Below are 14,988 nucleotides of genomic sequence, written 5' to 3'. Positions count from 1 at the left end.
TAGTACAATAATACAAGAAAAGCACACATTAGTGGAACCACGTACTTAGGTTTAGCATTGAAGGTAGGAATTGTTGTTTCAAATCTTGTTCTTGTACCAATAAATACCCTTATCCTTTTCTTTCTCCACAAAGATGCACTCATTTATATCCCTCCACATTGCCTTTAAAATTGGTGTATCATCAAATTTATAGTATTCTCCCAACAATGGTTTGATAGCTTTTGTTGCCTCAACTGCATGGTGATGTGATATGTATGGAAATATATGATGCAAAACATGTGTATCAGTAACATTGTGAAACACCTTATTTAAGAAACCATAGTCTCTATCTACTGTAGCTAAAGCTCCCCTTAGAAAATCCCACTCAGTTGAATCATAATGTGGCAATGAAGAGTGAGTGTGGTGCAAAAGAGTGATAAACACTACAAGCCCATTGACAATAAGAAGGGGTACCCCATAGATGCAAAAAACCCAAGCTAGGCCTTTTATCATAGTAGCGCGATACAACAAATAAGTTGTTGCAATGACACCTGCATCTGAAATGTAGATTTGTAGTCTCTCACGATCACTATATATTGGGCTATATGGATAATAGTGACTTGCAAAACGGTCATATTTTTTTCCTGAGACATTGAAGAGCAAGTACAAAGGCCATGCAAAAGTAAGGGTGAAGGCAAGTATGAGTAGTCTTCCTAGTGGATTATTCAAGTATTTGTAGTACCATCTTAGTTTTGATTTAATTCTTGGTTTGTAGACTTCATCATTCTCAATGGAAGCAGTGTTGGAATGGTGACGACGATGACTATGTTTCCATGCAAAGTATGGTGTTAAAAGTGCAGAGTGGAGGATAAGACCAACGGTGTCATCTACCCATTGGTAATCACTGAAGCCATGGTGTCCACATTCATGAGCAAGGATCCATATTCCTTCCCCAACACAACCTTGAGCAATCCAGTAAATAGTCCATGCTACATAACTATATGGGGATGGAATGAGGTGAAAGTAAGTGTTGGCAATGTAGTAAAAGATGGAGACAAGTATGAGATCCTGAATAAGATACGAGAACGACTTAATAAGAGATCGTTCAAAGCAGTGGGGAGGGATAGCCCTCTTTATGTCACCAATTGTAAAAGGCGGCTTTGAAGATGGAACTCTTTTCGCAACATCATTTTTCTTTTCTTCTATTTTACTGCTCATATTACCACCACCTCCCATCCTCCTGCATGCATCCAATAATTTATTTTAGTTAGTTAGTATAATATAACACAATATATCATTCCCTAAAAAAATATTATTAAACTAAAAAGTCTAACAAGAAATACCTCAATATATTCAAAAGTAGAGAGAAAAAAGAGTCTTTTGAGTTTTACTTTCTCAGATTGTGAACAAAGTTTCTCTATATATAATGCATAGATGTGGTGGACCAACAGCCAACCTACTTTGACCAAGATTTTTATCATGCTATTTTAGTATATGCAATACAGGGGTTATGAAAACAATTCAGCGCCTTCTATTTCAGATCATGAACTACATCATAATCATTCTCAAAATTTCCAAAAATGTCACTCAAGGTTAATACAGTTGGGTGGTGACATTTTCGAAGGAATTTCTTTTTTCTTTTATCACTGATTCAATCAAAATATATGTGGAAATAGTCACTGAATATAAAATTTTAGTTGGAAAATAATAATTTTTTAATAGTCTAACAACTTCAACCCTTCTAATAATATTACCAATATGATATTATATGAAATTGCAAATTTAAATTGTTTGTGTAAATAAATTTCAGATACTTTTATCTAATTTTAAACATATGTGACAAAATATCTGAAGTTTGAAATATCAATATCTAATATTTTATGAGATATAATCGAAAGTAAAAGTAATTTCTATGCGGAAAGGTTTCACCAAAGCCAATATATAGTTAATGAACTCGAATTTGAGTTATGACAGCTCTTGAATTTCGAAAAATGATTTATGACTTAGTTGGATGGTTGAGACGGATCCCGACGAGCTTGAGAGTGTTTCAAGCTTTTTCTTGAGTTACTAGTTAAATTTCATCTTCCATCAAAATTTGAAATTTATGATATACTTATGGGATCTCTCTTAAAAGGTGTATGTTGTTTTTCTGCTAATGAATAGACCTGAAAACATAGTTAAAACTTAGAAGACTTATTTACGCGTTATAATTCGCCAATGAAATGCTACAATCTTGAATCATGACAATTTTACTTGATTTGATGGAAGTGATGTACTTGAAAAAATCTCTATCAGATTTAAGTTTTAGTGTACATTATGTTGGATAGGTATATGGTGATTAGAGGGAATACATTTAAGAATTTGTATAAAGTTGAATAATCAGACATAAATGTCCTACGTGACAATTCTCGTCTTATGTGGCATCTTATGTGTATTATGTCGTGTAAGGCCTGTGTATCTGCTTGTTCAATTTTATATAAGTTTAAGTGTTAACTTGTACACACATCCAAAGTTAGAGGTATAACCAGAGGTAAGTACTCCTTCATCCCTAATCATAGGTCTCGGGTTCGAGTCCCCCCATGGGTACAGAGTCGCCTTTGTTAGGAAGCGTTTTTACCCCCAATATAGGTCTTCCCCACACAAATTCAAATTTAATCGGACTCCAATGCAGATATCGAATATCGAATGAGAAGTCAAAAAGAAAAAAAATTAGAGGACATAAATATATAAAGTAAAATTAAAAGACATATTTATGTATCTAAAAAGTCTCTATCAGATTTAAGTTTTTAGTGTACATTATATTGGATGGGGAGATGGTGGTTTATATAGATATATAGAGTGAATAGACATGAAAACATCCAAACCTAAGAAAATTTATGATATGGATGCTGTTGGGTAGTGAAATTCAATGGTGTAGGATATCTGAAAAAATTGAATTTCACATAATTTATGCACTTAAATTTGTATAAAGTTGCACAAATAGATACATATATTCTACATGGCATCCTAAATAACAATTCTCATCTTATGTGACGTCTTATATGTATTATGCCACGTAAGACGTGTATGTCTAAAATTGTTCAATTTTATACAAGTTTAAGTAGCTATTTGTGCACATCTAAAATTGGAGGAGGATATAACCCGAGGTAAGTACTAATTCATCCTTAATCAGTGGTCTCGGGTTCGAATTCCCCTAAGTACGAAGTCACCTTTGTTAGGGAGTGTTATACTTACGATGTGAAACTTTCTGGTGCAACTCCAAATTTAGTCAAATTTTAATGCAAATATTAAACACCAAATGAGAAATTAAAACAAATAAAATTAGATGGCATAAATATATAAACCTTAAAAGGCATATTTATGAATTTGAAAAGTCTCTATCAGATTTAAGTTTTTAGTGTACATTATGTTGGATAGGGAGATGGTGGTTAAAGTGAATAGACATGAAAATATCCAAATCTAAGAAAAATTATGATGTAGATGCGGTTGGGTAGTGAAATTTAATGGTGTTGGGTATCTGGTAAAGTTGAATCTCTTATAATTTAGGTACTTAAATTTGTATAAAGTTATATATATATATATATATTCTATGTGGTATTCTACATGACAATTAATTCATGTTTTATGTAGCGTCTTATATATGTATTATGTCACGTAGGACGTGTGTGTCTACTTGTGCACATCTAAAGTTTGAGAACATAATCATAGATAAGTACTCCATCATCCTTAACTAGAGATTTCGGGTTTGAGTCCCTCTGGGTACAAAGTCGCCCTTGTTAGGGAGTATTTCACTCTCATTGTGAAACTTTTCAGTGCCAATTTAAATTTAGTCGGGCTCCAATGCGGATAACGGATACCGAAAGAAAAAGACAAAAAGAAAAAAGTTAAAGGACATAGATGTATGAAGCCAAGTTATGGAACATTTATGTTTATTCCACTCAATATCTAACCCATGATGGTTGAAAGCAATTATTTGTGCTTTGTATTTTTCATTTGAAATTTATAGGTCAAAACTCGTGCAAGGATTTAGCATTTGCATTCTTCATTTATTGTTTTTGGTACATAGGAAAAAGTTTTCACTCTTCAAGATTCATAGATGTCGTCTTTTTTGACTCTACTCTTTGTTTTATCTACTTTTGTATTCATTTTAAGAGGAGCTGTCCATGTGGAGGATTATAAATGAAATTTCAATGGCAAGACTTTTAAACCATGATAAATGCAAAGAACATTATATTTTGGCATACTATATTGATGTGTTATTTAACTTGATTTCAGTTGATATCTATTTATATCCTCCAACTTCTCAGCTAAGAACATTATAGTAGGCATCTAAAACTTGTATAAAATTGAATGAACAAGTAAACACATGCGTCCTACGTGACGTCTTAAGTGACAATTCACATCCAATATGACGTCCTATATGTAATTAATATGACATGTAGGACGTGTGTGTCTACTTGTTTAATTTTATACAAATTTAAGTATCTACTTATGCACACCTAAAGTTGAATGACATAAATGTCAGTTGAAGTCCAGTTAAATGACACATTAATATGTTATGTCTTATAATATTCTTTAAGAATGACTTCATAACTTTGTGTACAAATTAAAGTTCAATTTTTCACTTAATTGGTAAACATTACAATTAATTATTTGGGTTCAATAGATATATATTCGTTAATATTAGAGTGCCTAATAGGTATAAGTCTTAGCTAAAGTGTCTAAATTAATTATGCGGACAACTTTAAAGGATTAAGCCAAAATTCAACCAAAAAGGGACATATTTGTGTGTGGTATAGCTTTCATTTGAAATTTCACTTGGAAAAATATTAATATTTCCATTATTTTACTTTCATATAGTTGTCTTTCTTGACTAAGCTCATTGTTTTATTTGATTTTGCTTTATACAAGAGATCCACTATGATAACTTAGAGTCACTTAAATAGAATTGTAATTAGACTTTTGTGTGTTGTTGTTTTCTTTTGAAATCTCCATGGTATGCCTTATGAACAATACAAAATGTAAAAAACATCCAAATATACTTTAGGGAATGAGTATATGACTTTTTAAACAAAAGTCCAAATTTAATGCTAGACAATTTGAACCGTTGAAAATTATATTCGAACATCTTTTATTGGATACACCTTTTTTTATCTTAGGAATTGTGAGTTCATTTAAATTTTTAGTCTATCACGTATCTTTCAACTTGGTTTGGTTTTAGGGCTTTCATTAGACCCTATTACTTCCAATACACTCCTACACTTATTATAATGTCGGTATAATATATAAACATGACTCTTACCTTGATTTTAGTTGTCAATTATAATTTTTAATTTTGGGTGTGCATAAATAGACACTTAAATTTGTATAAATTGAACAAGTAGACATATGTGTCATATGTAGCATGATACACATAGAATGTCACATATGACACAAAACTACTATGTAGGACGTCATGCAAGATAAATGTGTCTATTTGTTCAATTTTTTACAAGTTTAAGTGTCTACTTGTGCACATCCAAAGTTAAAAGTCATATATAATTTTCAACTGAAGTCAAGTTAATGGTCATATTTATGTATTATTGCATTATAATGTCTATGTGATATAGCACTAATTAATCTGCAGCGTTCTTTGACATGTAAAGAATTGTCTTTGTTGATTTTTGTTTGTCCAGTTTGAATTTACATTAATAAATAATAATTGCTATGAGTATTACATTATATTACTCATATTAACGGATGTTTAGTCTTATATTTTGATGAATAATTTGAATTGAAGTAGTTTATGGTAAGAAGAAAATATGAAAAATATGTTCTTCTTTTAATATTCTTAAAGTGATAAATAAAACTAAAAAATATATTTTTAATATAATATAGTGGATAAATAAAAATAAACGGAGAAAAAATTTCTCTTTTTACGAAATGCAATGCAAAATAAGATGATTATTTGAGTGGATAATGCACAAGTGTCTGATAATTACACCCTCCGTCCACAATTGTTTGTCAGGGTAAGCTCATGCACATCCCTCAAGGAAAATTTAATACAAGGTGTAATTTGACTAATATAACCCTATTATATCAAGAATATCAAAAGTCCATATAACTTTTCAATTGAACTACACAATCATTAAGGGTAGAATTGGAAAAAAGTGACTAATTATTTCTTGATTATTTAAATATACAATTAATCTTGAATATCTATTTTTAGTATATCTGTCAAACAATTGAGGACGGAGGGAGTACAGTAAAGGCGTAAACGTTCACTTAATGAGTAAACATCGGAATGAAGTTTCTAAGTCAACCCTCTGCAAGGACTTGAGAAAACAATGACATTTTCCATTCTTCTTTCATAGTTGTCTTTCTTGACTTTAATGTACCACTAGTAATTTGTCAGTAGAAACATGCATTATTGAAATAATAAAAAAAGGTTAAAAATATTCTTAAACTAAGTGTAAAGAATTAAAATATTTTTAGTTAATAATTTTGTTTAAAATGTCATTGTCGTCAGTAGTTGGGATCCAAAAATGTAACAACTCTTTCGGTAGTTATGTGTAAACAAATGGTGAAAATAATTGGGTAAGAAACTTTTGGAATCGCGAATTGAAAATTCTAGGCTAGACCAGTCTTAGACGAAATCTGAGCAAGGTGAGATCTAGAGAAATCCAGAAAAGGATGGGTAAAATGTCTAAGCTTGAGTTGTTTTTTTTCTTTCTATTAGCTAAGACATTAAGGATTCTGTAACTTTTTTCAAAATCGAATTCAAATGAGTAGAACTCTCGATATCGAATTTGGTGTGAACGAGTTATTTTAGAACTTCAAGGTTCGAAGGTGTGTTGCGAAATTAAGACTTTTGAGAGGATTTTTTAGTTACTATCTCGTTTAAGCCGTTATAATGGGTGTCACGCCGGGGGATTAATTTCCACTATGGCGATGCCGCTATAGTGGGTTTGAGACTCTATAGGGGGGTTAGTTGCAATTTTTGTAGTAAATTCCCCAAAACTGCTTATAATTTTTGAAAACATGTTTTGGGAAGAGCAAGGGTCATCTAGGGAGAATTTTCCATCGCTTTCATCGGTAAAGGTAATTTGATTCTTAGTAATTACTCCTCTAACTTAGTAATTTGAATCTTGAACCTTAGAATCTATGGTTATCTTAGGGGAGGTGTTGTTCATCTTAATTTATCCCAATGAGCCGTCTATTGTTTCTATTGATCAAGGGCTCTTTTACCAAGTTATTCCGCATTTTACCTGCCAGAATTTGGCCAGAAATTTAAAAAATTATAATATCTTTTTTATCTAAAAGTAAACTGATCTTTATTCTATTTTTTAATTAAAATATATTAAAGTTGAAAGTGTTTTATAAGGAAAATATTATTTTGGACTGGTTTAGAGTCGCCACTTAATTTTTAAGAAAAATCAAGAAAACTATTCATTTTCACAAGACTAAAACAGGAATCTAGTGAAAATTTGAAAAGGGGGTTCGGGGGTTCATATTAGTGTTCTAGGAAGGGTTTGAAAGCACCTAGAACACCCGCTAATGCGGTTATCCGACGATTAATTATTTGGCTAAAATAATTTTAACTTAGTTTAACTTGCAAAATTGAATTATTTGTTAGTTAGGACCATTTTAAAAGAAAAATAAAATGAAGAAATATTTATCTAAGCGAAATATTTTGTAAACTTATTCTTAGGTTTTGAAGAGATGATCGGTTTAGTTAAATTGTTAAATCAAAATGAACGTCTCTCGGGGATTTGAATTTTTCGACCTTAAGGTTAACGACAAATATTAATAAGCAAAACAAACACAGTAAAGTAAAGAGGGAAAGAGAGTTGGACCCAAATCTAGTTTCTGTCCGCCTGGACCAGTATTTGGGCCCATTTTTGTTTTGGGCCGGAGGCCCATTTGAGTCACCTGCACCTGTCCTGGTCTAACATGAAATAAATAGGAAAAATTACAAAAGTATACTACTTAAGACTTCTATTAACAAAATATCAATATACTTATATTTAATTACAAACTAAGTTTTTAAATTACATACATAACAAAACATTTAATTTTTTTATTTTACTTAAAAAAAAACTTACCGGATTTTCTCTCTCTGACTCTTAATAGTTCGTGTCATATTATGTGGAGTGTAATTAGGTATTTAATTTTATCATATATTCTCTCTCATTAAACAAACCCACATCCACACGTTTGTTTATTCTTTTTTATGTTTTGTAGAAATTTATTGGGATTCCTTTTATATAAGGATTTGTGGAACCAATAAAGTTGTTACAGTACTATAATTGAGGTATAGTTCCAAGAAATATTACAAATCCATTTTCACATGTTTCATTATTTTTTTATTTTCCTTTTTAAGTTTTGTAGTCAATTTTTCTGTCCATATTGATTTATTCCTTTTATTTAAAGATTTTTATGATACCAATAAAATTAGTACAATTATCAATAACTGAGTTATTTCCAAGATATATTAGGATTCCTTTTTTCAGCGGTATATTGAGATAACCCTTCAATTTTATTCATCCATATCTCTTAAACCTTACATCTTCTTCACTTAATCGCTTGTCATTCCAATTAATCAGAGGCCTCACCATAATTTCTAACGCCTAACCATCCATTTTCTTCTTATTAGATTCTAACGCCTAACAATTTTTTTACTTGAACATAATATGTTAATTCTGGTAACAATCCAAACCAAAATATTAACCTTTTATAATTTTTTTTACAATTCACCGTTATAGGTTGGTGTATAATTCAAACATTTGAATTACTTTATACGACCATTATTATGTCAATTGATTTTAGCATTACTCAAATATTATATCAAATCTGTTTTATTTGTGCTATTTGTTTTCATTCAATGTTTTAGCTTGCTATATATACCATTAAGTTTATCAAGTTTTGTGTAGTTTTTATTATAAGTAAACCAATTTTTTTACATTAACAGAGTGAGTTTTTTTCTGGTATCATTCAAACCATGATTTTAACTTTAAGTAATTTTTTTCAAATTTATTGTTTTAGGTTGGTATATAATGCAAACATATGATCCCTACATACAACCATTATTATGTTCCTATATGTTTACCAATTTTCGTTCCTATTTTAACGTAAGTTCACCAAATTTTTCCTTTAACAAATTGTATATATTATGGTTCCAGATTAAACCAATATATTAACACACCTCATTTTTTCAATAGTCCTATATTTTTTCAAATAATTGGTTTAATCAACTTTTTACATTAACATAGTCTATTAATTCTGATAACCAAGTTCTTCACATTAACTAGTTTTTAATTATTTTNCTACTTTTCCATAACTAAAAATAACTTCATACACTATTTGGAATTTATTTGGGAAAAATTACAAAAGTATACTACTTAAGACTTCTATTAACAAAATATCAATATACTTATATTTAATTACAAACTAAGTTTTTAAATTACATACATAACAAAACATTTAATTTTTTATTTTACTTAAAAAAAAAATTACCGAATTTCTCTCTCTGACTCTTAATAGTTAGTGCCATATTATGTGGAGTGTAATTAGGTATTTAATTTTATCATATATTCTCTCTCATTAAATAGACCCACATCCACACGTTTGTTTATTCTTTTTTATGTTTTGTAGAAATTTATTGGGATTCCTTTTATATAAGGATTTGTGGAACCAATAAAGTTGTTACAGTACTATAATTGAGGTATAGTTCCAAGAAATATTACAAATCCATTTTCACACGTTTCATTATTTTTTTATTTTCCTTTTTAAGTTTTGTAGTCATTTTTTCTGTCCATATTGATTTATTCCTTTTATTTAAAGATTTTTATGATACCAACAAAATTAGTACAATTATCAATAACTGAGTTATTTCCAAGATATATTAGGATTCCTTTTTTTAGCAGTATATTGAGATAACCCTTCAATTTTATTCATCCATATCTCTTAAACCTTACATCTTCTTCACTTAATCGCTTGTCATTTCAATTAACCAGAGGCCTCACCATAATTTCTAACGCCTAACCATCCATTCTCTTCTTATCAGATTCTAACGCCTAACAATTTTTTTACTTGAACATAATATGTTAATTCTGGTAACAATCCAAACCAAAATATTAACCTTTTATAGTTTTTTTTTACAATTCACCGTTATAGGTCGGTGTATAATTCAAACATTTGAATTACTTTATACAACCATTATTATGTCAATTGATTTTAGCATTACTCAAATATTATATCAAATCTGTTTTATTTGTGCTATTTGTTTTCATTCAATGTTTTAGCTTGCTATATATACCATTAAGTTTACCAAGTTTTGTGTAGTTTTTATTATAAGTAAACCAATTTTTTACATTAACAGAGTGAGTTTTTTTCTGGTATCATTCAAATCATGATTTTAACTTTAAGTAATTTTTTTCAAATTTATTGTTTTAGGTTGGTATATAATGCAAACATATGATCCCTACATACAACCATTATTATGTTCCTATATGTTTACCAATTTTCGTTCCTATTTTAACGTAAGTTCACCAAATTTTTCCTTTAACAAATTGTATATATTATGGTTCCAGATTAAACCAATATATTAACACACCTCATTTTTTCAATAGTCCTATATTTTTTCAAATAATTGGTTTAATCAACTTTTTACATTAACATAGTCTATTAATTCTGATAACCAAGTTCTTCACATTAACTAGTTTTTAATTATTTTTGTTTTAGGCTGAAACTATACCAACCTCACTTGCTCATTCACAACACGATTATTAAATGAGTTTATGATAGCCATTAATAACAATTACGGATTCAATAATATTAATAAGATACCAAATAGTAATCAACTTTCAAATAAGGCTTCATTGAGTTCAACTGTATAATCAAATAAATGAGTTCAATTGCATAACTTTCTGCAAAGTAAAAATAACAATAAAAATATATAACGCTAATTCTCATGTGATTTTTTTGGGCAAGTCTTCTTGTTATGCCCAGATAAACCACATTCACTAGAGGTGATTTTTCTTTTCTTCCCCTTTCTTTCGGTGAATTCCTTTTTGCGATCATTTTTTTGTGGTCTACCTGGCTGCTTTCTTGCAATTGGTGGTAATATTACCTCTTTCAAAACATGTGATGGAATATCCCAAGTGCTTTCGCAAGGCAAGGATTCTATTGGTATTGCATATGTATCCTGATAATTCTTATTACTATAATAAGCAGAATAATAGTCATCGCGATGTTTATTCCTATATCTGATAGCATCAATTACATGACTACAAGGGATCTCATCATGTTGAAATCTGCCACAACTGCTCATACCAGTATTCAGACACACCGTAAACCTCTTTGCACCATCTATAACTATATGCAGGTATTCAGTTGATGAGCGTACCTTCAATTTAAAACATACATTATCAATAATAATACCAAAACATACTATGTATAATATAGTATTGTTAATACTTACCATGAATTGAATTACAAACTCTTAATAATTTGCTAAATTTTGCAGAATGCAATTACTACATCCATATATTTAAACATCTTGATAGTTACATTGGTAATTGATGACACACAACTAAGTTTTTTTTTTTTGATACACTCTAGTAAGTGACTAACTTTTTCACCAATTACTGTACTAATAATAAATTGGCTTACTTGTGGTAATTCACACTAACATATATACCAAATAATTTATCATACCAATAAACATATCATAAGTATTCTGACATTTAAGGTATTACAATTTAGACCAAAAAATACATCAACACATACCACCAATTCGAGCATAAGTACCAGATCACATACCACTCAACATATTATTAATTTTTTAATGTTATTATATACACCAGTTCAGATAATTAAAATACACCAAAAATGTATCAATATATTATCAATTTTTCAATTTATTATATACACCAATTCAGATAATCAAAATAAACCAAACAATGTACCAAAATATTATTTTATTGTTGTATTTTATATACCAAATAATACAACAAAATACACATATACATGCACCTACAATCTTAGTTGAAGTTGGTATGTGTACACCATATCACATATCAAAAGTAACTATTGATACAATCTGTTAACATACGCCATTCAACATACCAATTTAAACACACAATTTATGATGTTATTTTAAGTTGTTGCATTAATCAATTAAACCTAAAATTTTCATAAAAATTTTATTCGACAGATCAGATCGATTACAATAAAAATCATATGAAGTTGCTATAATTACACCAAAATTGTTAACATAAAACAACGAATCAATACCAAAAGAATAAAAACCCAGATGCTGTGAAAAACTCAATATTATTCCACAAACAATTGATAAATTTTAATATTTATTTAATAATTAAACCAACATATGGATGCTCCAGAACATCAAACAAATCATAAGAATTTACATTCCACCAAAATCGACAAAATAAATCAAAAGAATAACTACAAAAAAGATCAAAATCGATATGTTGTGAAAAATCAAATACAACCACAAAAAAACCCACCATATGAACTGTTTTTTATCAATTACCTGATGAGTCCCATCGCTCGCTATGTTGAATTAGAATTGAAAAGTTATTGGTATGCATTTTGGATCGTCGATCTTTGTAGAGAAGAGGAGTTTTATTTTTGTATGAAACCTCTCTTCATGGGAGATAATATATAACAAATTGAGTAAATCAAGGAAAGTAAAATAATTGGAGAAATTTAAGAGATACATGATATTTGTGGCTGACTTGGTAAATGTTTTTTTAAAAAAATAAAAATTCTAGTTTTGAAAAAAAAATATTGTTATATAATTGAAAAAAAAAAGTATTGCTATATTGATGTAATTAAAGACTTTAAGTTGTATATTTAAGTTTTTGGCCCAAATAAATATCTTTCTTTTGGACCTTAAGCCCAATTTCTCCACCTGTCCTAGGAACTAACAAATAATAGTAAGTAAAATGACAAGGGCTTAGGCCCAATAATAACAAAATATAATTCCGAATAAATAAAGGTAGGCTTTGGTCCAATCTTTTTCAACTCCCAATTTGCTCTGCTTTTCTTTCAATTTCAAGACCTGTTCGTCCATTTAAATATTTGGCTGACTCGGATAAAAGGGGATATGGGCCTCCGTGGCCCAAAGGAAAATGCGAGGATAGAGTCCGTGAGGCCCCGGACAAATTTCACATGCAAACACGAAAATGAGAATCAGTAAGTAAGAATTATGAATAATATAAGAAAATTTATTATATTCTAATATTTATTACACTACTATATATTACACTACTATATTCTAATATTTATTATACTACCATATTCTAAAATCTATATACTACCGTATTTTAATATTTATTATACTATCATATTCTAAATTTACTTGCTACCGTATTTTACTATTTATTTACTACCATATTTTAATATTTTACATACTACCAAACTCAAAATAAAATGAAGCGAGAAGGCCTAGAAAGCATTAAAATCCTAGAAAACACTAGAATCCTAGAAAACAATCCATGATAAACCAATATTTAGCTCATTATTAACGGAATGCTCACAAACATCTTTTCATTCCTCCCTGACAGTAAACTCCAAACAATAAAGGAAGATGCATATTATAATTTAACATTCTTAAGAATAGTGAAATAATAATAATAATAATAATAATAATAATTATAATAATAATAACAAATAAATAAAATAAAATAAAATTAAAAAATAAATAAAATAAAATAAAATCAGATTATATGACACTTAAAATGAAATTAACAGCTTTGTTCCTACACAAATCATCCCGAAAATATTAATACAGCGAGACAAAATAAGAGACGAACTTTCGCATTTTTTTTTTTTTAAAAAAAATCCAAATAAGGCAATGAAGTAAGAACAGTTGTGTTTCAACACTCAGAAACAAGTCAAGAGAGTACCGTGATGAACTACACAAAATACTCTAAGAATCGGATAATAATACTCCGAACAAATGGACATGAAGCATGACAAAAATAGACAAAGTCAGTAGAGAACAAGACTTAACAATGATCATTAAATGAGCTATAAAATAACAAGGAGAAACGTGGGTGAGAGAACAAGACGAAACCAACGAGTCAAGGCCTAGCCGACTACTAGGCTAAACAAACATGAATAAAACCAAATACAACCTCCATACCAACTATTTCATATTTATATTTTTTAGATTCTGCCTTATTTCAAAAAGGAAAGAGATAATATTATAGCAACAGAGTGGAAGAGACCTAATATCTAGGCAGTGGAAGACAAGAAAACATAGATTCATGCATTAAAACAAAACAAAGAGAAATCAAGCAGCGAAATGAACTCAAAACAGAGAAACACCACCTACGAAATGGCGAAAGAAAATTTTGAATCAATGTTTAAGATAAAATGCCAGAATCATTTAAAGAAGAACATAATGTATCAAGTCGTCTAGAGCTTAATATCAAGTAAATAGCAAACAACATATGGCCAGTAGCATCACACTGGAATACAGATAAACGAGGGAGGTATCACAAATGAGAGGGTTCTACCTTATTCCGTGCAGCGAAATGGGACGAGGAGTAGAGAAGCTTTTCCGCCTTCACCACAAAATGAGCTTCGAGAATTTCGAGAAGCTCTGTCGAACTCCAACGAATTCGAACGGAGAAATCACTAAGCTTTTTTGAGCTCCCAAGTGTATGTTTTGTAGCTATTTCTACAAATTTTTCGATCTCTAAGTCTATTAATTTTTTTTGGGAATTCTCTCTGTTTTTTTTGAGTAATGAAATTAGTGGTTCCTCCTCTCTTCTTTTTTTTTGAAGAAGGCCAGAACATATACAGATGGGAATTAGGGCAAATTTTTTTTTTTTTTAATTTTTGGGGGGGAAAAGGCTGATTTCGGGTGAGGACAAAGGTACATTCGAAATTCAAATTCCATAAATTTCTTACACCATTTAGGGAAAACACCCATTTTCTTGCGATTTTGACTCTTTTCGAAAGAAGACAAAAGGGTGTGGGGCGGGGGGCGAGGGG

The 14,988-nt window shown here is 29.7% G+C and overlaps 1 protein-coding gene across 2 annotated transcripts in view; it reads right to left on the bottom strand.

Moving 5' to 3' along the window:
• Positions 1 to 9: 9 nt before the first annotated feature.
• LOC125861732 (delta(12)-fatty-acid desaturase FAD2-like) overlaps positions 10 to 14,988 on the bottom strand; it is a 15,261-nt gene continuing 282 nt past the window's right edge. Inside the window, exons 1-2 of one of the 2 annotated variants that reach the window (XM_049541594.1) lie at positions 1,323 to 1,417; positions 10 to 1,219 (exon numbers count right to left, since the gene is read on the bottom strand). In XM_049541594.1, the coding sequence (XP_049397551.1) occupies positions 79 to 1,215 (1,137 nt within the window). In that variant the 5' untranslated portion in view covers positions 1,216 to 1,219; positions 1,323 to 1,417 and the 3' untranslated portion in view covers positions 10 to 78. Of the gene's footprint in view, positions 1,220 to 1,322; positions 1,418 to 14,988 lie in introns of those variants that run through there. The other variant, XM_049541593.1, reaches the window with a different exon arrangement.

This window comes from Solanum stenotomum, chromosome 4, assembly GCF_019186545.1.
Source record: "Solanum stenotomum isolate F172 chromosome 4, ASM1918654v1, whole genome shotgun sequence".
NCBI lineage: Eukaryota > Viridiplantae > Streptophyta > Magnoliopsida > Solanales > Solanaceae > Solanum > Solanum stenotomum.
The sequence above is the reverse complement of the archived record's forward strand: the minus strand, read 5'-3'. Positions and strand labels throughout refer to the sequence as shown.